We start from the raw sequence: 21,048 nt of genomic DNA on the forward strand, positions 1-21,048 counted from the left end.
GATTTTAGACAAAGCACTTTACATGGATGTAATGTTGTATAACTGGTTGCAGAAATAACAGTACAGAACAATATTTTGCATGTTATAAATTTATAGCTTGATTAAAATTAGGCGAACGAGATGACGGACATGATGTTAAACTTTATTTTTGAAAAATTATAAAAGCAAACACAATATTTCTAATAAAAATCAATTTTCACCCACAGTTTAAATCACCTCAAGCTTCACACATCCACTACAAAAATCATTTACACACAGACTCAAACACACGCGTAATAAATTAAATACTTTTTACATGAAAAATGAATGACCAAATGGCAAACTTTTTTCTCTCTGCCCTCTTCCTACTCATGTCCTCCTTCCACTGCTGAAGTGGCATGTTGGCATTATGAGGGCAGTATATGTATCCGTAATATTGACTGTGGCCATTGTCTTTGTGCTGAGGCTCACTGCACTTACTACACTGATTACTCCCAACTGTTCGCCTGTAGGCTCTCTTGGCAGGTGCAGTAGGGGCAGGTGGGCCTACAGGAGCAATAGGGACAGCAGCAGGGATTTGGGGTGTTACCACCATGAAGATGGAGCCTTGGACAGGAGTGGGAGTTGTAAGAGAAACTGGATGAAGGGCAGAAACTGTAGGCTGATGTTTAATTTGCCTTGGTACAGATATCCTTGAACATGCTGCATGTGGAGTGCCTGTGTATGGAACTACAGATCTCCTTTATCCACTGCCTGTCCTGCAATGTTTGCAGGCAAGTGGTACTGATGCAGGGGGGGGTAGAATATGGAAGAGGGGCTGGAGCAACAGAAGTCATCGGGACCTGTGGGAGACAAACGTTGAATGCGCTCTCTCTCTGCCTCCTGTCCCCGCGTCCCTCTCCTTTGTCATGACTACGCGCTGCGTACACCGCTGCTGCAGGGAGCGTGTCACCGTCCCATGCTGAGCACATGTCGGCATCTGCATCCTCGGGCACTGAGTCTACCATCACAAGCTCTGGCTTCATGTCCGCAGAGCCGACAGAGACACTGTCACCCGCGTCTTCTGCTGCTGAAATATGCTGCATCTCTGAGTGAAACGACAAGCCCTCAGAGTCCATTTCTGTGGCATAAGAGCACGAAGGATCATCTGCATCTGTCTCATCGACCCCATGTGCAAAGAATGTCCTCAGGTGGCCACATCTGCTGTATGCAGTGTAATCACAGTAGAGACTGGCCAGTCTTCCTGTGCTCTGTTCAGAGGCTGAATGCTGGAGCACTTTTCTGCCACTGGCTCTCTCTGGCTCTGCCTTAAGAACAGTCTCCAATCCACTGACCTCCGAAAGACAGCGGTGGCTCCCATGGTGCTCAGTAAACTCCTCGTGGCCTTTCGAAACCTTTGGAGAAGCCGTGTTTATGACCGGGTCCAGGTTGCGATCAGCCGCCCCAACTGCGACCTCTGTAGATGATGCAAGAGCCGAATTAATAGCACTGCATATAATCTCTGCAGGTCCAACCTTCACGCTGGTGGCAAATTGTCAACAGTCAAGAAACCACAACATTAGGGCAGTTAGGGACAAAATGTCAATGCTTTTGTGCATCATTGATGAAGTAGAATAGCCACATCACTGCCTCTTACAGATATATTCCACATTATATTGTTTCACGCCTCCTTAACCACATCAATCTTTCCATTAACCCCCTGGGGTCGAGTGCATCGTTGGCAATGTAGCGCATTTTCCGCATCTGTTGCAGTTGATATCTCGCTGAAATCTTTATGTAGAATCATGAAAAAAACGCTAACTAAATCTGTTAACTGTCTTCTTTTCAAAACGTCCATTGTCGGAAGCATTAAAGTTTTTAAAATTAGGTTTAATTGGTAAAAAAATTAAACCACGTCACTTTTCTTCATTTTACCTGCATCGAGGGCGTGTAGTACCGGCCTCACCTTGAAGATCGCTATTCGCATTCTAAATAGCCGCATTACCACGTATTCAAAACGCATTTGCATGGTAATTTGATGAACAACTCAACGGTGAAACGCGACCCAGATACATCCCCATCAGCGCCATAAAAGGGGGGGAGGACGTGGCCAGGTGTCAATGGCTCATTCATACACATGAAACTTGCTGCATATTCAATGAAAGGAGCCAAAAATAGTGACATGAGTTTGGTTTTTCTTATTTATTTATCCAACTGAATGTTGCAGCTACACCATTTAGTCACCGTCATGTAAACAAGACTTTGGTGATCAGATATTTGGGATCAAAACAAACTGCCACCATTGCTTACTATGTACTTTTATAATGTTTCTGCAAGTGTTCCAAACTGCATTTTGCAATGTCTATACTTTGATGTCAAATTACAAACTTAACGTAAATCTGACATATTTACAATCCATCCATCCATTTTCCAAACTGCTTATCCTACTGGGTCGCGGGGGGTCCAGAGCCTATCCTGGAAGCAATGGACATGAGGCAAGGAACATCCCAGGATGGGGGGCCAGCCCATCGCAGCATATTTACAATATACTTTTAAATTACGATGAGTGTGATGGCTCTCTCTCTCTCTCTCTCATATATATATATATATATATATATAAGAAATAATTTATTTGTCATTGTCACGATACGCTCGCGATCGCTGGGTGAGTGTACAGGCAGGCGAGCGAGCAGGAACAAGCAAGTGGGCAAAGTAAGGGAAAACGGGGTTTAATCTCAGGACTCAGGGCAGGAAACATCAGACACTGACTAACATCAATGACAGACAACGGACACAGGCAAGACTTGGACTTAAAAAGGCAGGATCAATCAAAATAACAAGACACAGCTGGGTACGATCGGGGAAGCACACGTGGATAATCAGGGGGCATGGCACACACGAGGAGCGTACGAGCCGGGCATCACAGTCATGAATTAAGTTTACGATATTTAAAGAAATGTGTGACCATGCCCCAGTCAGTGAAAGTGTGTTCAACCCCTAGACCCCAGAGGGTTCTCCCAGCGTACCCTTACTTTCTGCTCTCAGGCTCAGGTCTCCCTGCAGACTGGCTCGCTCCAGATCCTCCTCAAGTCTCTCCTCCTTGATGAGCAGCGATTCAGATCCAGCATCCACCTCCATGTGGGCTGACTGTAGTGAGGAATACTCGTCAGACCCCTGACCAAACTGACCCCGTCACTCTCCCCATCTTTACCACTATGTATAAGCATCGATCCAAATTCCAAGTGCTTGTTCAGGACAGGGCGTGGACCTATGCTAGGCATGCAACAGCCTAGATAAGGTGCCAGACATTAAGATGAAGATGAACTTTATCAGTCCCAGGGAAAATTTCTTCTGCATACAACAGCGAGTATGTAGCATTGACGAACATACAGAATTGGGTTTCAGCTGCAAACACACCCACACCCACCCACAAGTTGGTCTTCCTCTCTAAATGGGGAATGCCCATTCATTTCTATGGGAAAAACCCTAATCCCAATCATGACACCCCCTACCCAGCCTTAACCTTAACCATAAGTAACCAACTAAAATACAAGACTTTTGGCACTTTTACTTTTTTGATCGCATTCACAGATTTTTTTTATTAAATTGAGGTTATCCAAATGGGGACCTGAAGAAGTGTCCCCAAGAGTAAGGAAGTTTCAGGTTTTACCGCACTGTGATCTATGCAAACCCACACACACACACACACACACACACACGTTGGACTGTGGAAGAAAACCAGAGGAACACAGGGAGAGCTGATGGTATTAAAGCAGGATGCAGACAAACATTCCAATCAGTTTCTCTATGGCAGTGTTTCTCAAACCGGTCCTCCGGGACCCGCAGAAGGTCCACATTTTTGCTCTCCCAATTCCCTGAGAGTTGGGAGGGAGCAAAAACGTGGACTGTCTGGGGTCCCGGAGAACTGTTTTGAGAAACACAGTGAAACATCTATTTAAACAAATAAATCTAGGAATAAGGAGCATCAGGTAGACTAAGTCTCACCCTACGTGCCCTTTTAGCAGTGACTAAATCATTTTCACATGGAGTCACACCGTTACATTCACTAGTAACGAATAAACAACCCCAGCCGAGGCCCCATCTGATTGCATATTTGTTTTCCGTACACCACCTCCCGCTCCTAACTTAAGCATAAACCACATCTGGCAACCCTGACAAATTACGCCATGCAGCTCTGACACACGGCATGTGCTGATGTGAACTGTAGTACTTATGTGGGAAGTAAAGCTAGCGGCAGGGATTTAGACAGATGAGGCTCTTCACGATGTGGAGAACAAGAAATGATCAGCAGGGGTAGAGAAAGTGGGGAGGATATGTAACCCCCAGTATTTAATTTGGATTCATTCATCTCCCCAATAAACAGACCTTTGTATTTAAATTACCCCCTACACCATTGAGAATCAAGGCAAACTGACATTAGCCATCAATGACATTACAATGTCAAAATTATACATGGTTTGTTAAATAAATATATACAGGTTTCATTAGTAATTCTAAGCGTGATGTTTTCTTTATATATTGGAAAAACAACATCCTTCAGAAAGAGACGCTGGGTGTGATGAGGATAGCCGTACAGCTTAAGGTTAGGGCCAAATCCCAGATTTCCCGAGACCGCCAGTCTGGATCAGCTACTGTTTAGCCGGCTGGGGGGCGTGATCTGCGCTGAACTGCACTGGAGGAAAAACAGGACGCCATCCAACCTGCTTCATGCTGCACGGCAGCGGCGTTACATCCTCTGCGTCTTCTCTTCCCTGCTTCTGCCGGCTGCGACTCTCTGAGTGGGGAGGCACACATTCAATTTGATAATCGGAAAAATGACAGCATTAAATTCATCTACTGATCAGTGCTCATCATCTTCTTCTTCCAAACAAAATAGCCAATCACAGTATTCAAAGTGACCAATCAACGAACTGGAGAAATCAGCCACTGTTCCCGCCTCCATAGTCTCAAAATTCAACCTGTGGAGCGAGGGCAGGGCAGAACGCGAAACGGGGATGGGTTTTCTGCTCGCGTGAGCATATGTGCGCATGATTATTAGACTAATTAAACGCCACATAAGTGGCTCCTTTAACGAAGCAAACTTGCCGACTGCCGTGTCTCCTGAGCAGCTGCCAGTGGAACCCGGTTCCCTCGCCGGTCCTGGTTCCAGCAGCTGGATCCTGCGCTTGAGGGCCCGGTTCTCCCTCTGCGCCTGGATCACCTGGAGGCGCAGCAGCGCGTATCCATCGTCCACCAGCTTGCAGATCTCCGCCACGGCCGCGTTAGCCAACACCTCCATGACGGAGGTCAGCTGCGAGTGAAGCGCCGCACGGTCCATGGTGCCCAGCTGCCCGAATCTGGTTGTACCCACTGACACTGTGCTGCTGAGATACCGCTCCTTTTCTAAGTGTCACCCCGTCAGAGTATCACGGAGGCGCTACAACGGATTAAAATGCCGGCGCCTTTTGTCTCGTGCTCTCATCATATCAGCGTTAGTTTCCAGTTTGCGCTGGCGGACGGCACCCTACCATAAATACCCGAAAATGCTGCCTGACTGTACTTTAACGTAAAAACACAAATAAAGACGCCTTAGCGTTATTTAAACACATTTCCCACAAATGGATATGCAGTCAGAGGAAGCAGAGCCTCACCGTCCAATGAAAATAGCTTTTACGAAAACTAAATAACAATAACAATATATTATTAATAATAATGAGATTAAGATATTTTTCCAGTGAACTGTTACACATGTGATAGAAGACAAACGTCATAAGCAGAAGAACAATGACTGGCCTTGATAATCATTTTAATTTGATACTATGGATATTCTGCTTGTATTGTTAGTTTTATTTATTTTAATTCTTAACCCATAGGTAGCGCCACAAATTTGGGTTGTAGCAAGTTCTGAAAGGGTCGCGAGTCAGAGTTGGAAATGAAAGTATTCTAAAACCAGCAAGCTCCTATGCTGATCCACAATCAGATTTCCCAGCCCCAGTCCAAGCATTAACCTATATAAACGGGTCTGGTGTCTGCAAATGCACGTAACGTGTCCTAATAATGAAATTTACACAATCAGAATAAAATAGCTATAGTTTTGAATCGCAGTATCACGTTCTGATAATGAAATGTAAGCTATCAGAACAAATTGCTGATGTTGTGCTTTATTTTTAAGCAGTCACCCTGTAATGTTTTTAATGTTGCTGTCTTCCCAGAAGGTACCTGAAAACTTATGGTTCAGTGTAATCTGCCTCCCTCTTTGAACTCTACATGTCTGTTGCTTCGTCATTCACTGTTGTGACTGAGTAATATTTTCCTCAGCCTTTATTCTTGTACTGTCCTGACCTTTGAAGGGGGGGGGGGCAAGCTTCGTGCTAAACTTTGTCACACTAAAAAATAGGAACCAACTTGCAGGCAGGCAGGGGAGGGGGCCTCACCCTAGACTGTGGTGTAGCAGAAAAAGCAGAAGGTGTGTGTTGCAGGGTTGTTGTGACATTATATATTATTTGTACCCCGTCAAGTGTAATCCGTAATATTACAAACTATGACAGCAAATGAACAGAAACAGACAACGCAGTAACCTAAAAGCAATGTGTTTGACAAGACACATTAGAATATTTTTTTCAACGGTGGGTTTAATTTATGTACCTGCTCACGTTGGAGAAACAGTGTAAATTATGCTAATTGTACACAGGCCTAATTAGAACTACAACTACAGATAACGGATCGAGAAGCAGTATGAATTATGCTTCTTGCAGGTAGTCATAACTATAACTACACGTAAGACAACAGAAAAGCATAATTATTTACTTTCTGTCCAAGATTCGGTGCAATTCCTGACCTTCCGTCGGATATTTTTGCAGCTGTATGCTGAATTTATGGGCTGGCTGCGAACATTACGTAATTCTGTTTTACGCATGCACTCTAAGCGAGAATATGACGACTGATAGGGATGAAAATTACAGAACATCCAGGAAATCTTGCTTTTTGAAAGTTCCTGGTTTTGCTAAATGACTTTCCGACTTGTACTGGAAAGCGTTTAACTCATGTGTGACGTCATTCCTAGTTCCAAATTCCGACCTCTGGGGGAAAATGGAACGGCATAAAAAGTCGTGCTGGGCGCAACCAAGCGTATAATTGAGATGGGTGACACTTCTATTTTCCATAACAATTGAGAGGGTTGAGAGGGTTCATAAAAAGAAGACATATTTATCATTTTCTACTATGTACTATATTGATGTTTTCTCAGTCTTTGGGGGACGCGACCCCCGTAAAATGTGTGGTTACGTCCATGAACATAACAAAACCATGTGCCCTATATTTCTGGGAAGGGGTTCCAGGTTCTCCAAGACATAATGGCAGGGGTGGAGTTCGGAACAATGTGCCGACCTGTGGAGGGGATGTGATAGTAAATCATTGCTAAAAGGGGCACCTTATGTCAGTAAACTTTAGCGGCCTGGGGGGTGGGCGATGAGGACACTCTAAGTAGATTTTGGAGTCGGCCCCCTCCTGGAAATGGGTGGAATTCAGTTTAAACCACAGTTAACTATTACCAAAAATACTTAAAAAAACTCAAACCAAGGAAGCCTTATGGTCACATGTCTTGATACACTTTGCAGAGTTGCAGCCGTGGTATGTCCTGCTTTAAAACACTTAAAATTGCGTTCACCTGGAATTTTTCCCTTGCAGTTAAGTACATCCCTCAGTGGCACACTGAAATGTGTGTGGCTGTTCCTGTCTCTTCTGTTGTGCATCATATGAACTTTTTACAATTTCCTAAAAGCAAGTTTTTAATCAGCAGTGTACTGAGTTCTGTGGGTTTCGTAGGATATATATGCAAGTCTTGTCTCAGGGGCTGTCGTGGTGGTGGGGGGGGGCAAGGGGCAGGTAGGATGAGCACCTTATCCATGCTATCTATGAGCTTCTTCTGGTTTTATAAACCATTTTGAAACAGAAATGCTCCTTTGCTTTTCTAAATAGTTCAGTTCTTGTGCGTTGACTGGTTTATTTCCTTAATTGAAAGACTCATCCTGCTGTTTTACATTAACATTAGTGACACGTGCATGCATTATAGGAGACTGACCAATTAAGTCAATGCTTAAATGAAATCCAGCTTTTTATTTGGAATGATAGTTTACAAATCCTGTTCTAGCTCATTGTGTCTGGGAAGACATGGATTACGGGGTCTCCCAGGTGGGTTGCATATTTCAATTAGTCTGGGTTGGGAATCCAAAATCTCTAATTTGTTTGTCCCATATATTACTGCTGCAGGTGATACTGAACGGCCAGTTATTTTTCATTGACACCCTTTTAAAATGTCAGATCAAACGTGTAGTATAGTAGCGTACTTACCTACATTTTCAAATGTTCCAGAAACGCTAGAAAAAAAAAACGTAGAGGATAAAATCAATAGTTTGTGATTAGAAAAAAAAAATGTGGTTTGAGTTTGATTGATCGTTTGTATTTGAAGTATTTCAGGTCCACCAACAGCAAAATGTTTTGTATAATCTATATTTTATTAACAATGTAAAAACTGAAGAATGTATTCCCAAGGTACCATTTCACATAAGTACCTTTTCTGGTGCAGGTATTTTCCTTGTTACATTAAGAGCTCCTTGCATTAACCTGTCCGCTCTTTTTGATGTAACATCTACTCTCCAGGAAACACAGTAATGCAAGGACAGGTACACTAAAGCACATTTCCCAATGGCGTAAATAGTTGTATAATAGTACACCGACTAGTATACTTATAATATTGCAACACAACTGTTCTTTACCATTATCACATATAATTTTTTTTCCACATAAATACACCAGGAGATATAAAAAATGACCTAATCTGCTGGTACAGATTCAATCTAATGTGAATGGCGTTCACCTTGTACCAAATATGGCCATGTGGTTCCTCTGCTGGTGGATTCTTAGGTAACTTCTCTCAGCGTATCGTTTGCCACAGTACGTACAGCTAAAGGGTCTCTCTCCACTGTGAACCCGCTGGTGCATCTTCAGCTGGTGCAGGTGCGAGAATCGCTTGTCACATTGCGTGCAGCTGAAGGGCTTCTCCCCTGTGTGGACTCGCTGATGGCGTTTAAGGTTACCAGAATGAGAAAACTGCTTTCGACACTGAGTGCAGCTGAACGGTTTCTCACCTGTATGGACTCTCTGGTGTATTTCAACTTGTTTTGGGAAATTGAATCCCTTCCCGCAAAACGCACAAAAGAAGCGTTTCTCTTTTGTCGTCACCCTGCAATGAGTCTTATCCCTGTGGTGAGGGAGACAGTCTGTCACCGAAGTCATACACTCGTCAGAGTTTGGGGTTTTGGACTCTGCCTCGTCTGCAATGCCTTTAGCTGCATGCTGCATGCGGGGAGGTCTCTGATCAGCATGCAGCAGTAGCATGTCTGCTCTCCAGCTGCAGGGCCTCGAGGATAGGCCCAGGCTAGCAAGCTCCTCAGTGGCAGGAACAAGTTGCTGATCCGAGCTTCCTGCTTGCATTGGCTCCGCCGCATCATCAAGTCTTTGATGTCCAGACACGTTGAACAGGTGGTGATCAGGGAGCAGTTGACCCTGCATCACGGCTCGGCCCTGTGCCAGCCTCCCCCGCTCTGCCTGGGCCTGTGGGGCACCATCCCATGTGTGCGGGTCCCACGCATCGCATTCTGGCCCCTCTGGCTCACTGCTTTCCGCCGGGCCCTTCCCAGGCACTACCGACGGCTTCCCTGCTGATCTCTCAGCACAGCTTATGGTGAAATCCATTTCTCCTGGGGGAAAAGGTTGGGAACGGAATTCCCAATTTGACCAAAAAAGACAGGTGATGCACTTATACAGAGCAGCTCTGACATCTTGGCCCAGTTATTCCTGCATTCGCCGTGAGCAGATGGTATTGCTGTAAGCATGCATGTGCAGGCACGTCTTTGGCAGTTTTATACCTACTTCCTTCATCCATCCTCAGCATTTCTGCTGGAGAACTTCCTCCAGGAGCCCCATCGAGCCTCTCCTCTTTGATAAGAGTGGATGCTGCTCTTCTCTCCTCCATGTTAGGCAGCTGGAACAGAAAAACTTGGAAGTTATGATCAGGGAAGCACACTGCTTCAGTATCAATAAGAAAAAAACTTTATAAATATGACATTAACCCAAAAAAACATAATTCAACAGCCAAGGGGGGTCAAAGCGACCAGGAATCACTGGAGTTTTAATGGACAGCGATACTTTGCAGTTTTTTTTTTTAAATATATATATTGACTGAAATGCACAGCTACACTGTGTGCAAACCCATTTAATTTGATTTTGGGTGACAGTATGTGTATGAAAGTTGGATCAACTAAACATTTATGCAACATCACAGAAGAAAAAAATGAAAATTACCTGATTTCTTGGTGAGAAATTGTATAAATATTGCAACATTTTTCAAAAGATAACAATGTTCAATACAAATGTTTAACTATATCCGCAAAGTTAGAGAATCATGATAAGGATTCTGGGAACTGGTGGAGTCCTAGTTTTACTATAAAAGGTTGCAGGTATCAAGCGAGCAGATGATCACCAGCAGTAACACTAACCAGTGAGACATTTAAAATCAAACAACAGTTAGGCACAAGAAAATCATTTTTATTATACATTAACAAATGTAAGTACAGCATTTTAGTAACATTACAATTATTTTAGCAATACAAGGACATCAGACTAATAGGATTTATTTTTCCAGGACATGCACCAATGGGCTTTGATTACATATTTACATGGGATTACTTCAAACACTGGCTCAATTGAGAGTTTTTCAACTAGATTAAATAAATCTGTAAATCAGTATCACTTGGTTGTGGAAGAACCAAGTGACCACCATGGAAAATGTGAAGACTTGGCGCTTTTATGACATTTAAGCATACCAGCAAGATTTCCTAAAACAGAAAAATACCTAAGGTTACTAGAGACTTGATAATATTACAAAAGCATCGATACGATACATCAGATGAAACTTGAAGTGCAAGTTAATTCAATGCAATGTGCTGCAACACAAGTCAACAGTCAACGCGATTAAAATGGAAATATGAAAAATACCTCTTAGTAAGAGCCACCTGGATCATATCACAATCATATCACAGCCCCCAAAAACTTTCCTTTGCAAACTGAGTATATGCATCACTGCAAGTCCGAAGTGTTGATGAAGGGGAAACACTTCTATGCATCAGGATAGGAAAAGGAGTCTAATATTACACTCTTGTAAATTAGTAAATGTAATTCCCAATTCAACATGTTGCTCGTTTCTCCAAAAATAGCTGAAAAACTGAAATCTCCCCTCTTATTTAACACTGTAAACCATCATGTGGTTTTTCTGTTGGTGCACTTTAAGGTAACTTTTCTCTCCAAATCTTTTACCACACTGCATACAAATAAAGGGTCTCTCTCCAGTGTGGACCCGCTGGTGCATTTTCAGCTGGTGCAGATGAGAGAAGCGCTTGTCACACTGCAAGCAGCTGAACGGCTTCTCTCCCGTATGAACTCTCTGGTGTCTTTTCAGGTTCCCTGACTGTGCAAATCGCTTTCGGCATTGTGTGCAGCTGAAAGGTTTCTCACCAGTGTGAACCCTTTGGTGAATCTCAACCTTCTTGGGGCAACTGAAACCCTTCCCACAAAAGGCGCATAAGAAGCGTCTCTCTCTGGCACCAGCTTTGCACTGGTTTTCACTTCTTGAAGTAGCAGAACTCACAGGAATACATCGATCTGACACTACGTGTTTTGAAACCATTAAGCTCTCTTTACATATCATTTGAGGATTTGGTGGTGAGATATTACAACTTTCCATCCATACATCCATTCTCTCCCTGTCATCTCTATGCTGCCTGTGATGTACCACTGTCTCTCTGTCCCATAAGTGCAAGTGAAGTTCTTCTTTAATCGGCAAAGAATCAACTGCACTGCCTGACTTCCATCCAGGAGATTTTAAACATGGTCGATGCTCACTGACACTGGCCTCTGTAACAGCAGCAGGCTGCAGCTCGGACTCAACAGACGGGCTTTTCAAATCAGTTTCTGTAACAAACAAATCAGCTGGACGACCTGCCTCGATTTCTCTGTGGACAAAACAAGCCTTTAAGTGCCCAGCTCTCTGACACACCATGAACTCGCAGGCCAGGCCGCTCACACCCTCCACCATGCACTCGGTTCCTGTAAGCGGGGGCCTCTGCTTTACAATCTCCTTCTCAGGCTCTGCCTTCAGGACAGTCTCCAATCCACTGACCTCCCAAGCACCGTGACTGCTCCTGTGCTCATCGGCAAGCTCCTCTGTGCTTTTACTGGGCGAAGTCTCTTCGCTCCTTTCTCCAGCATCAGCTCCCAAATCCAAGCATTCTTGAGAAAAGACAAAAAAAAACATTTAAGAGAGGAAGCTTGCAGTTAATTTGCAGTGATTTAATATTAAGCAATTTTCACACACACCGATATAACACAGTTCATTATTCTTAATGTGCACACATGACGTAACATACCACATGAAATACTTTGATCAAATAGACTTACGCTCTGCCGTGATCGCCATGTCCTCCTTTGGACTGTGGCTTCCAAAGTCTTCTTCAGAGGTCTCCTCTTTAATCAGGCCAGGCTCAGGAATAACCTCAACAGAGTCTGCTGGCTGATAAAGTTTTTGTAATGAGTTCCAGTTGCCTTTAAATGTTTACTGGAGTTTCTCAGTTTTAGTAATGTATATATGCTATGAAATTCTTGTGTGCTTCCTTCATACTATAATGCCAATAAAATGCATCATTCAGTTACGGTATTTATTAAAATGTTAGACAGACTTAAGCCATTTTAAAATTCACTGGTGGAAACAAAAATCAGAAAGACACAAACTGACCACATCCCTTCCTACAGCTGACTGCATTGAAGTATCTCGACAGAGGTCCATGTGACTGCTGAAGACACTTTCTTCAGGTAAAAAGTTGCCCTTCTCTGAAAAAAAAGTTAGAGTGTGATATCCCTCTTTCACATACACCAGACGAAAAGTTTCTCACCTCTTTAAACTTTCTCTTTAACATTGAAAGGCAGAGCATCATGCTTCCCAGCACTTAATCTGACACAGAAATTCAGCTTTACTAAGCACGTTTCTTTTTGCCTGTGCAATCGTGCAGAGTGACCTGAACGCTCCATCTGCGCACGGACACGGCACGGGACCCCGGCTCACCTCGCTGGGCTGGTCGCCGCGCACCACAACCTCGCGCGACTTGCAACTCCAGATTCTCCAACTTCCTCCTCAGCTGCTCGTTCTCCTTTTGGCTTTGGGACATTTCCAGGCGTAATAGCGCGTATCCGTCGTCCACCAGCTTGCAGATCTCTGCCACTGCTGCGTTAGCTAACACCTCCATGATGGAGGCTACTTGTGTGTGGAAAGCAACACAACTTGACATTTTAACTACTCTGACGATGAATCTCTTTATAACGATCTGTTAGAAGTGCGTTATAATTGTGTTTCCCTATAATGACAAGCGGCTTATTTAATCAAATAAAATAAATAAATAATTTGCGAATGCTGTTACCTACTACATCTGCAAGCTATCGTAAAACGCAGCGGTGTCTTTCCGGCCTGTACTTCCGGGTTCACGAAGCCAGGCGGAAGTGCGTAGCCAGCGCCGCGCGGGGTTCCGGTCTTATGGTCATATGGCATAAATATGAACTTGTGTAATTAGTGCATCCTTTATACAAATCACATTTCATTGCCCCCCCCCTTTTGGAGGAAAGGAAACGTCTAACTATGAAACGTAATTACTAGAAAATGGATAGAAATGAAGCCTTTGTCATACTGAGAATACCGTCAGCTTTCAAAAACGAGGTTACCTGAGCCAACTTCTTTTTATAGCAAAAACATGAAAATTTTATCCGTATTCTTAGTCATAACCTTTATTGTCAGAGAACATATCCTGTAAAAGTAATTACTCATAATAATGATTATACACAGTCATAAACATTACACAGTAATGCTAATTAACGTTATATGGTCACCTGTTTGACGACAGTATTATACAATACCCCCAGCTCCTATTCGCAGTTACACTTTAGAGAAGTCTAAATATCCACTAATCAGGCCCTTAAATAACACTTTACACTGTGCAGGAAATTGTACTTTTTTAAGCCGGTTATCCGTGAAGTAAATACGTCATAGTACTGTCTACTAGTAATAATGAAAAATACTTTAACTGTGTAACATTGCTCAGTGTATATACACATTTAATATGTAATTGTTAAAAAAGTAAAAAATAATCGAGGTAGTTTTGATATTCAGTAGCCGACAAGTGTAAACCATATTAAAGTGATGGAGACTAAGCATTTGGATTGGCTATTCCCCAAAGCTTCTGCCAATAGCACGTGTGTGTGTGTGTGTGTGTGTGTATATATATATATATATATATATATATATATATATATATATATATATATATATATATGGGGGAAAAAAATCTTGTGACTGTTATTGTTGCAACTTGTACACTTTACTTTTAGAAATCTGTTACTTTCCAATATGAACATTCTGGTGTCTTATAAGATTACCCAAGATGGAAAATGTTTTCCCACAACGTGTACAACTAAATGGCCTTTCACCCGTGTGAACAATTTGATGTACTTTGAGGCTACAAGACTGAGAAAACCTTTTTCCACAAAGCGTACAACTGAAGCGCTTCTCCCCCGTGTGGACACTCTGATGCCGTTTAATATGACTCGACTGGGAAAATCTTTTGCCGCACTGAGCACAGCTGAACGGCTTTTCACCTGTATGGACTCGCTGATGTGTTTTAAGTTGGTGAAGGTAGGAAAATCGCTTCTCGCACTGGGTACAGCTAAATGGCTTCTCACCAGTGTGAACTCGCTGATGTCCTTTCAGATCTCGTATATGAAGAAAGCGCTTTCCACACTGCACACAACTAAATGGTTTTTCTGTTGTGTGAGGTGACTGGTATGTTTCTAAATCTTTTGATTGGCTGAAACTATTCTCATAATATGCGCATGCAAACCGCTTTTCTTTTCTGCCAACCCTACAGTCTGTCTTTCCGGGTTTAGGAGTGACATTTTTTTTCATACATGACGGTTTGGATTGTAACTCTGCCGTTTTCTCACTGACTGCTATTTGGTTTTGCGGGGTACACATGCCGGTTACATTTTCTACTGAAGTGTCCTGTCTCTCCGTATTACATTGTTGTGGGTGAACTCTGCCTATGACAGTTTCTTCGTTCCACAGAGAATGTATCTGAAAATCTATTTTGACATGTCCGGGGTCGACTGATGTGATTCCAGAGTTCCAGTCAAATGGACCCAAGTAGGACAAAGTGGGATCTGCAAAGCCAACAGAACCATAAGCTGCCTGTGGTTCAGTGGCACCCGAGAACGTTTTGGAATCTCCTTCTGAAGTGAAGGAGCAAGATGATTCAGCCTGTGCCCCGTCGTCCTCTGGGGAGTGTAAAGTCCCAGGCTGACCGTGTGTGTTATCCAGCATATACGCACGGTCTTGTATGCAGTCCAGTGTGCTGCACCTTTCCACTCCATCGTCAGTTCTTGGTTGTTGGAATCTATGCTTAATACCATCGTTATTTTTTTGACTGCCACCTTCCAGTGCTCCGAGCTCCCAGTCGTCGTGCAGGGGCTGCTGCTCACGAGGATCCTCCATGTCTTCATCAGAAATGACATCTCTTTTCCCAACAGATCCTCCTTCACAGTTACTAATCAGTTCCTCATGTCCTATGAAAAGGAAGCAGAAAGATACAGTGAGAAAAATTCACTACAAAATACCAAATGCTTGTATTATTGCTACTTACTTTGACCAGAGATCACCAGTCCTTGGGAATCAATGCTTCCAAAATCCTCTTCAGTTCTCTCCTCTTTGATATTTACTTGAGTCGGACCTTCTCTATCCTCATTTGGACACTTCAAATGGGAACATCAATAAAACACATTTAAAAGATTCACCCCCTAAGAAAATAGGAAATAAAAGACTTTGTAATTGTAAGTGTAATTGATGCTTGCTTAATTCTGTAAAAATGTTGCAAATTTATTGGCTTCATAACAAAAGTCCACTGACAACCAATGTCTAACATACAACTTCGCAAAAAAAATTGAGACCACTCCATATTAAAAAAATATATATATCAGACAGCTGAATTCAAAGGGTAGTCCATTTTGCCATTCTACTCAGTGGTTTGTACGGCCCCCACGTGCAATATCGGGGCATGTTCCTAATGAGATGACGGATGGTGTCCTGGGTTATCTCCTTCCAGATCTGGACCTGGGCATTACTGAGTTCTTGGACAGTCTGAGGTGCAACCTGGTGGCGTCGAATGAACCAAAACATAATGACCCAGAGGTGTTCTACTGGATTTAGGTCAGACAAGTGTGGTATCAATTCCTTCGTCCTCCAGGAACTGCTTGCATACTCTCGCCACAAGGCCGGGCACTGTCGTGCACCAGGAGGAACCCAGGACCCACTGCACCAGCATAGGGTCTGACAGTGGGTCCAAGGATTTCATCCTAATACCTAATGGCAGTCAAGGTGCCGTTGTCTAGCCTGTAGTAGTCTGCCTCCCTCCATGGATATGCCTCCCCAGACCATCACTCACCCACCACCAAACCAGTCATGCTGAACAATGCTGCAGGCAGCATAACGTTCTCCACGGCTTCTCCAGAGCCTTTTATGTCTGTCTCTTGTGCTCAGGGTGAACCTGCTCTCATCTGTGAAAAGCACAGGGCACCCGTGGCAGATCTGCTAATCCTGGTATTATGGCAAATGCCACAATGCTCCACAGTGACAGGCAATGAGCACAGGGCCCACTAAAGGATGTCGGGCCTTCAGGCCACCCTCATAACTCAACATGATTCAAAACCATTCTGATTGTTTGGTCAGAGGCATTCACACCAATGGCCTGCTGGAGGTCATTTTGTAGGGCTCCAGCAGTGTTCATCCTGTTCGTCCTTGCACAAAGGAGCAGATACCACTCCTGCTGATGGGTTAAGGACCTTCTATGGCCCTGTCCAAGCTCTCCTTGAGTAACTGCCTGTCTCCTGGAATCTCCTCCATGCCCTTGAGACTGTGCTGAGAGAGACAGCAAACCTTCTGGCAATGGCACATATTGATACACCATCCTGGAGGAGTTGAACTACCTCTGCAACTTCTGTATGGTCCAGGTTTTGCCTCATGCTACCAGTGACATGATCGTAACCAAATGCAAAACTAGTGAAAAAAAGAGTCAGAAAAGATGAGGAGGGAAAAATGTCCGTGGCCTCAACCCGTTAAACCATTCCTGTTTTGGGGGTCGTCTCATTGTTGTCTCTCTAGTGCATCTGTTGATAATTTCATTAACACCAAAACAGTTGAAACTGATTAACAACCCCCTCCGCTACTTAACTGACCAGATCAATACCCCAGACGTTTAATAGACTTGATGCTATGCTTTGATTAAAAAGTATTCCTTTAATGTTTTTGAGCAATGTGTATAAAATTCACAGTTGCACACCCATATATTGAGAAGAGAGTGAAACAAAATTTTTTGCTGTGGTCTCACTTTTTTCCACGGCTGTATCTGCACATATCTTCCACACAGATATTTAAATACCATATTGTTTTTTACTGACTCATTCAGCAAAGTCGCAAGAATATAACTATCACTTTAAATTAGTAATTTGCTCACACAGGGATACTACACACAAATGTTTGGTGCTTTATGTTACTACAAATGTGTTACTAATTAAAAAGCTCCCAATAAGACTGCTTGTCAATTAATAATTTCACTCAGAACAGTTCATTTTGAACCATAATTTGGGTCTCCATTTATTAGTATGCTTGATGTTAATATTTTACTTAAAACTAATGGTTGTTTCTAATGTGATAAAAAAAAACTGTAAATACACAAATAGTAATTTGTTATAAAACCAATAAATTTGCAATGTTTTTAATGAATTAAGCAAGCATCCCAAGACGTTCTGTGAGCACTGTCAATGTGAAATGAATTTAACTGTGTTAAAGACCAGGGAAAAACATCTTCCAGCTAGTCAATCAGTACAGAGTGACAGGCAAGAGAGGACCCTGCACAAGATGCCTGTCCATCACAGGGCATAGACACACACGTGTGCACCTGTCCATTCACCTACTTTCTGAATCTGTTTGTCCTGTTTAGGGTGGTGGGGGGCTCGGAGCCTCCCCAGGAGGCTACGGGCGCACGTCAGGGAACAAACCGGGATGGGACACCAACCCATCTCAAAGCACATCCACACACCATTGTGGTTGCAGAATTCTTGGAATTGTCCCATTAATTCACATATATTCCTGTTAATTACCATGGAAAGTTTCCAACTTGGAATATTTCCAAAATTCCCAAACTTTCCAAAATTCTGAAAATTTTCCACCGCTTTGCAACCCTACCACCATTCACACCTACAGGCAAAAAAATAACTCAGATTAAATTTAGCATACTTTTGGACTGTGGGGTGAATCCCCTCGAGAACACACACACACACACACACACACACACACACACACACACACACACACACACACACACACACACAGCCATGGAGGAGTCTTGAATCTAGGTCCAGGGGTGTGAGGCAACAGTCCAAACCACTATAGGCAATTTAGAGTCAGGAATTGGCATGAATGCATATTTTGTGTTGTGGGAGGCAGGGGCGGAGCTATAGGCAGGGTGGGTGGGGCCACCACCCCTGGGCCCTCTCCTCAGCAAGAGGACCCTCCCATATACTAAATACACATAAAGTTATACTGATATAATTTCTCTGAAACTCTTGACAGCTAGAACATAATATTTACACATTCACTATGATTTGCGATTTTATATATCTGTTATTTTTTGTGTACATTCTTATTATTGTGGGTGTATGGTGTAATTTTTAATTTTTTGAAAGAAAAAACTAAAATCCTTACAAGAAACTTAAAATATAATACATAGTAATGTTTTGAAGTCAAACTACGCTGTTCCTTTTGTATGTAATGGTTTTCTGTTTGAGGAATTTGCATAAAACTGCAGTGCATGATGGGTAGGATATAAAGGCCGCTAAACCTCCTCATCCGTCTGACGACACACATCAAGACTAGGAAGGTGCATAATATTCATGCCTGGTTGCGTTTGTTGGTCCAGAAAGTAATTCAATTTCGCCATGTAGGCTACGTTCTTAAACTGCTTGGATATATAGCCCGATTATATGCCGTGGGCCTTTTAATTTGTTTGTTTGCAGTTACCCCATGTAGGCTACCTTCTTTAAACTGCGTTTTGTTAGACTACATATTTCGGAATGTTTTATTGTAGCCTTTGTAAATATGTATATAGTTTAGCCTAACTCAGCCACTTAAGGGAGCAAGCCAGCTCAACTAGGTGCCGGTCCCAAGCCCGGATAAATGGGGAGGGTTGGCATCAAGAAATAAAGAGACTGTATCTTCACTGCATCACTGATGTCAAAATGTGGGAAATATGTGGTTGTATAAATAAATGCGTTAAAGTAGGTTAATGATTCTGTGGTGTCTAAATTGTATTAAAAAATTCTCGGTATGCACGCAAATCTCCTCCTGTCTGAAAAGGCGTAGAAAACGCAATTTAGTTCCAGTTTTTGTGAGGCACAGCCGAATTCTCTCGTTAAGTTTTTTGTGATCCTGCACCTACACTTTAAAACTCGTTTCAGCGCCGCCACATACACACGTGCGTGCGTGGTAAGGGGGAGCCCGATCAGAGTTTTGTCCAAGGGCATTGTGTGCAGTTGTTCCGCCACTGGTGGGAGGTAACCCACATGACACGGAGAGAGCATGCAACTTCACACACGCAGGAGGTAGAATTTAAACCTACAACCCTGGAACCACGAGGTAACTATACTACCTGTGGTGTTGGCCAGTGCTGCTATGGTGCCACACAAAAAAAACACTCCTGAATCAATGCATAAGCACACAGCAGTGAAAAAATGTATCTAATTTTGTTTTGTTTGTAAACACCTAAACATCCAATAAAATTCCATAATCCCAGGCACCTGACGGTAATCGAATTATACTTTCATATCATTGATGTCAATATTTTAAGTAGTACATGTTAACTACATATACACAGAAGCAGCTCATGGTGTCCACACTATCAGCTCGTTTTCATCCTCCGCGTGTCCCGTTGTGCTGCCTGGGAAAGGCTGCAAACTGAGGGCGATCCTGCGTTTGATGAACTGGTTGCTATGAAGCATCGACGGACTAACAGACCTCGTTCTGCATGGTGTCCGGCAGCATTGAAGCGTCTTCCCCGTCCAGCCTTCCGTCCGATTGCAGACTGCTGTGTGTGACTTGCGCTTCATTTGAAAAACAGTCTATATGCGAAACACAAAAACGGAACATCTGTTTGTTAGCAAATAACTCGGTCTCGTCTGTAAATGCACGCACACCTGCCTGTAAAGGTACTGCATCCTGCAGGGGTGAATGTAGTGCAACGGTACATCTTGCCTTTGTGGCTGCCGTGCATACTGGGGGCTCCCGCACCGCCGTCCGCTTCACCGGCCCTTTGCGCCGTCAGCTGGGCGATGTGCAGCTCCAGCGTTTGCATTTTGCTCCTGAGGACGGCGTTCTCCTTCTGGCTTCGTGTTATTTCCAGCCGCAGGGTAACGCAGCTCTCCTCGACCACTTTGTAGATGTCAGCCACGGCGGCGCTGGCCAACGCCTCCATGACGGAGGCCAGCTGTGCTCGGATTGCGGCGGGGCTCGGCGTGGCATACAGCATACCTGACCGTTCGCGACGACTGCCCAATCGCCAAGAAGAATATTTATAATTACAGGGCAAACGATTTCTCCGGAACAAGCTAAAAGAGTTTACATTAGCCTCTACAACGTAAGGGACCAGCAAGCTACTAAAATACGACTATGGCTTACAGCCAGACATCTGACAGGGAGGTTAACATGCTACCGTAAATACAGGGAATTAAGCGCAAATAAAATGGGTGCCGTTACCACAGTCACTAACAATTTGCTCATTAAATTATACCACATATATATGTTGCAGGTTTAAATGCTTTTAATTTTTAAATAACACCCAATATTTTCATTAGTCATTAGTATGTATACACCTTTTTTTAAACAAATAT

General features: G+C 43.3%; 3 protein-coding genes across 4 annotated transcripts; all 3 read right to left on the bottom strand.

The window, feature by feature from the left end:
* Positions 1–137: 137 nt before the first annotated feature.
* On the bottom strand, positions 138–5,296 carry LOC125720664 (uncharacterized). Its single transcript, XM_048996389.1, has 5 exons — positions 4,879–5,296; positions 4,680–4,753; positions 2,985–3,105; positions 1,314–1,435; positions 138–1,099 (listed from the first exon to the last, which is right to left on the bottom strand). Exons 1-5 carry the CDS (start codon positions 5,294–5,296, stop codon positions 1,001–1,003), a joined length of 834 nt encoding a protein of 277 aa, XP_048852346.1. The 3' UTR covers positions 138–1,000.
* On the bottom strand, positions 5,266–13,597 carry LOC125720644 (endothelial zinc finger protein induced by tumor necrosis factor alpha-like). 2 transcript variants are annotated; one of them, XM_048996329.1, is made up of 8 exons: positions 13,133–13,597; positions 12,806–12,900; positions 12,472–12,583; positions 12,194–12,303; positions 9,889–10,000; positions 8,834–9,716; positions 8,308–8,333; positions 5,266–5,342 (listed from the first exon to the last, which is right to left on the bottom strand). In XM_048996329.1, the coding sequence occupies exons 1-8, from the start codon at positions 13,353–13,355 to the stop codon at positions 5,266–5,268; spliced, it is 1,638 nt and encodes a 545-aa protein (XP_048852286.1). In that variant the 5' UTR covers positions 13,356–13,597. The 2 variants fall into 2 exon arrangements, with proteins under 2 accessions (XP_048852286.1, XP_048852287.1); XM_048996330.1 differs by lacking the exon at positions 5,266–5,342 and adding an exon at positions 7,238–7,344.
* A 232-nt stretch (positions 13,598–13,829) lies between these two features.
* Positions 13,830–20,881, bottom strand: LOC125720639 (zinc finger protein with KRAB and SCAN domains 3-like). The gene is made up of 4 exons (XM_048996317.1): positions 20,414–20,881; positions 20,177–20,280; positions 15,753–15,861; positions 13,830–15,675 (listed from the first exon to the last, which is right to left on the bottom strand). The coding sequence occupies exons 1-4, from the start codon at positions 20,685–20,687 to the stop codon at positions 14,453–14,455; spliced, it is 1,710 nt and encodes a 569-aa protein (XP_048852274.1). The 5' UTR covers positions 20,688–20,881; the 3' UTR covers positions 13,830–14,452.
* Positions 20,882–21,048: the final 167 nt, after the last annotated feature.

This window comes from Brienomyrus brachyistius, chromosome 25 (assembly GCF_023856365.1).
Source record: "Brienomyrus brachyistius isolate T26 chromosome 25, BBRACH_0.4, whole genome shotgun sequence".
In the NCBI taxonomy this organism is placed as follows: domain Eukaryota; kingdom Metazoa; phylum Chordata; class Actinopteri; order Osteoglossiformes; family Mormyridae; genus Brienomyrus; species Brienomyrus brachyistius.

What these genes read in the sequence shown, in the direction of transcription:
- LOC125720664 (XM_048996389.1), bottom strand. Translation starts at nt 5,296, where the DNA reads ATGGACCGTGCGGCGCTTCACTCGCAGCTGACCTCCGTCATGGAGGTG. An exon ending in CCTGAGAGCAGAAAGTAAGG is followed by an intron (nt 1,436 to 2,984) that starts GTACGCTGGGAG and finishes CATCATCTACAG; the next exon opens with AGGTCGCAGTTGGGGCGGCT. An exon ending in GCCACCGCTGTCTTTCGGAG is followed by an intron (nt 1,100 to 1,313) that starts GTCAGTGGATTG and finishes CTTATGCCACAG; the next exon opens with AAATGGACTCTGAGGGCTTG.
- LOC125720644 (XM_048996329.1), bottom strand. Translation starts at nt 13,355, where the DNA reads ATGTCAAGTTGTGTTGCTTTCCACACACAAGTAGCCTCCATCATGGAG. An exon ending in CAGCTGTAGGAAGGGATGTG is followed by an intron (nt 12,584 to 12,805) that starts GTCAGTTTGTGT and finishes AAACTTTATCAG; the next exon opens with CCAGCAGACTCTGTTGAGGT. An exon ending in GCTGAGGATGGATGAAGGAA is followed by an intron (nt 9,717 to 9,888) that starts GTAGGTATAAAA and finishes CTTTTCCCCCAG; the next exon opens with GAGAAATGGATTTCACCATA.
- LOC125720639 (XM_048996317.1), bottom strand. Translation starts at nt 20,687, where the DNA reads ATGCTGTATGCCACGCCGAGCCCCGCCGCAATCCGAGCACAGCTGGCC. An exon ending in CGGACACCATGCAGAACGAG is followed by an intron (nt 15,862 to 20,176) that starts GTCTGTTAGTCC and finishes TCCCATTTGAAG; the next exon opens with TGTCCAAATGAGGATAGAGA. An exon ending in ACTGGTGATCTCTGGTCAAA is followed by an intron (nt 15,676 to 15,752) that starts GTAAGTAGCAAT and finishes TCCTTTTCATAG; the next exon opens with GACATGAGGAACTGATTAGT.